Raw genomic sequence first — 2,747 nt, forward strand, 5'->3', positions numbered from 1 at the left:
GTTTTCCCCCCGGGTCACAAGCCCAACAGACGCCCGGGGATTAAATATCCCATTCGTTCAATTCCAACCAGAAAACCAACATTGCTCCGGACTGGATGCCAATAGTTGGATGGCAGAGGACATTTCACCATTGGCAACTTGCGGACAACTACTAGCAGTAGTTAGTGAATTAACTAAATATATAGGTTTATCTGTAAATATACTTTCGGCTTCCTATTTATTGAGTTAGCGAGTTTTCGAACCAACCCACTCCACGCCTCGCAACTTTTCCTCTCCGCCTCCCCTCTCCTCTCCATCCCCATATTCGTTTTTCACCTTTGCCCTCTCCCTTTTGCCCTTGTTCTACGTGCTTCACGCCCTCCTCAGAGATATTGCCCCCCGTGCTTGTCCTATCCCTTGCTTCAACAGCTAATCCTCGCGTGCTCCAGCTCCTCGTGAGCTCCCCGCAGCAGCACACCTCACTCCACACACCGCCCACCGCTCTTCACCCTCGTGCTTCATAAATAGCTCCCTCCTGCAGCCTGCCTTCCACGCGGCCAACGAACCGGGCCGTGCAACATATCTGGAACAGGACACGAGGAATAACCCTTGAAGAAACCCCTTCCTCGAAGACGCCCGCAAAAGCTCGCACTTCCTGTGCTGCTTTAACCCATATCTATCTCTCGACCCAAACCTCTATCGCAAGCGCCTCTTTGCGCCAGCCGTCCCCGTCGATGTGGATCTTCCGAATCTTCTCGTCGGCCGTCTTCCTCACGTCCATCGTGCTCTCGATTCCTCTTGCCTTCGATGTTGGTGGCAGGACCTGTGGCCTAGGTTTCTCCCTGTGCCTTGCTGCCTTCTATTTCTTCTTCTCCCTGCTCAGACTCACCACCCCGGATCGCTCGTGGACCCGAAACTCCGTGATCCTCATTCTCAGGTCTACACAATGGCTTATTGTTCCGGCTTTACTCATTTGGTCGTTGAACCGCTTCTCCGTCGATGCGAACGATAGTGATGGTAGCTCCACCGGCGGTATCCGGGTTGGATGGGTTGAGCGCACGTTTGGCGGGAAGAGGGCGCAAGATACTTCGATTGTTCGATGGTTGTTTGGGGCAAACGGCCTTGTAGAGAATGCTACTGTGGGCGGGTGGGATACGCTGTTGAGCTGGTCAACTCCTTTTTTCCAACTGGCGGAGGGGTTTTGCAGTTTGCTTGTCATCCAGGCCGCTGGACAGATCACGAGGTGGTTGGTCAATCGAGGCGGGAGAAGCGATAGTTGGATGGTATGTGTATTCTGGTCTCCTTTTTAATCCATATAGCGTTACGTGATTATAATGTATAATGCTGACTTCTTCCGTGTCGTGAAGATTGGCCTTCTAGTCCTGTCCGCATCCATAATTTCAAGTTCCGTTTACTTCCTCTGGCGCGTCTTACAGTTCCCCGAAATCAGCAACGTCGATTCAGCCCTAATCGGCGTCTCCATTACCTGTGCTGTGTTCCTTTGCGCCTGGGGTATTGGCAGTGGACGAGGAAACCCGGTGGAGAGCTCACTGCTCTTCGCCTACGTCGTCTTGTGTATCTACCAGATCTTCACGGACTATAAGTCCTCATCCTCCACGTCCGCCACCGAACCTCTCTCCGTATCCGCCTCCCAAACAGCCGAATTCCCTCCTCTACCTCCTATCATCATGGCTTCCTATACCACTCTCATGCACGCTCTCTCCACACTTCCTTCCATCATCCATGCAGCCTTCAACGTCGTAAGCGCGGCCTTCAGTGCCGTAACACCGTCGGTCCTGATTTCCCTCACCTATCGACTATTCGTCTTCTACGCATCCACAAGAATCATCCCAGCTGTTCGCGAGGCCGGAGCCCGCGCCCTTTCCCAGGAGGCCTCCCTGGAGGATTCGGATGTTGCTGGCCAATTCCTAGGCCTTCTGAGTTGGTTTTCCCCTTCCATCCTCATTGCCGTGTATACAAGTCTGTTGATGCAGCACTTTGCATCCACCTCCCAAGCAATGGGGGGAAATGGGAATGGTGAATGGTGGAGCAATCACGGCGATGGGGCCGGGAATTTCTGGAGATGGATCAATCTTGGTTGCACCATGGCATTGTACGCGGTCGAGCTATGGATAGGGAAACATGATGATATTGACTCTGGACTTGCGGGACACTGGAAAACGGATTGAAAGGCTCCATTTCCACCGTTTTATTTCGTCCTCATGCTTGCGAAAGCGACTAGGGGAAAATCTGGGCATCGCCTTAGATTTTCTTTTTTGTTGCTTTGCTCACGGCCTCCTTTAGCAGCATTGAACAAAGGCGATTTTGCCTGTGGTATCATGTTCAGAAAGGAGATGCAAGTCTATGATATAAGGATGAATTGGGCTACCATTAAATTTTAACCTCGAGGAAAGGAAGTCCCAAGTCAACTACACGTGTGATGAGGAGACGCATTTCGGGGAATGAATTCGGTTGTGTTTCTGCCGCGAGAGGCTCTCATACCTTCACTTGCGCTTCTTCTACTACGAGCTATGCCACCATGCACAAGATAACTGCATACCAAGAAAAGCCTGTCACGGTAGATTTGCCTCCGTTGGAATTAAAAATCCCCTTCCTTTTGCAGATTGTCCATGAAGGTTTTATTTTACGGTTTCAGGTCCATCTAATCAACCTACCCGCGCGATCCATTCGCATGGATCTGACACGCTGACACTCATTTTTCTTCGGTCTCCTGGACTGCTATCTCCGTCGTCACTATCTCTCCCATT

At 51.4% G+C, this 2,747-nt stretch overlaps 1 protein-coding gene across 1 annotated transcript; it reads left to right on the top strand.

The window, feature by feature from the left end:
• Positions 1-109: 109 nt before the first annotated feature.
• Positions 110-2,168, top strand: HCAG_01990 (conserved hypothetical protein; the record flags this gene model as incomplete). The annotated part of the gene is made up of 3 exons (XM_001544893.1): positions 110-160; positions 612-1,262; positions 1,347-2,168. 3 exons carry the CDS (start codon positions 110-112, stop codon positions 2,166-2,168), a joined length of 1,524 nt encoding a protein of 507 aa, XP_001544943.1.
• Between the last annotated feature and the right edge of the window lie 579 nt (positions 2,169-2,747).

Source organism: Histoplasma capsulatum, genomic scaffold (assembly GCF_000149585.1).
Source record: "Histoplasma capsulatum NAm1 scaffold_1 genomic scaffold, whole genome shotgun sequence".
In the NCBI taxonomy this organism is placed as follows: domain Eukaryota; kingdom Fungi; phylum Ascomycota; class Eurotiomycetes; order Onygenales; family Ajellomycetaceae; genus Histoplasma; species Histoplasma mississippiense.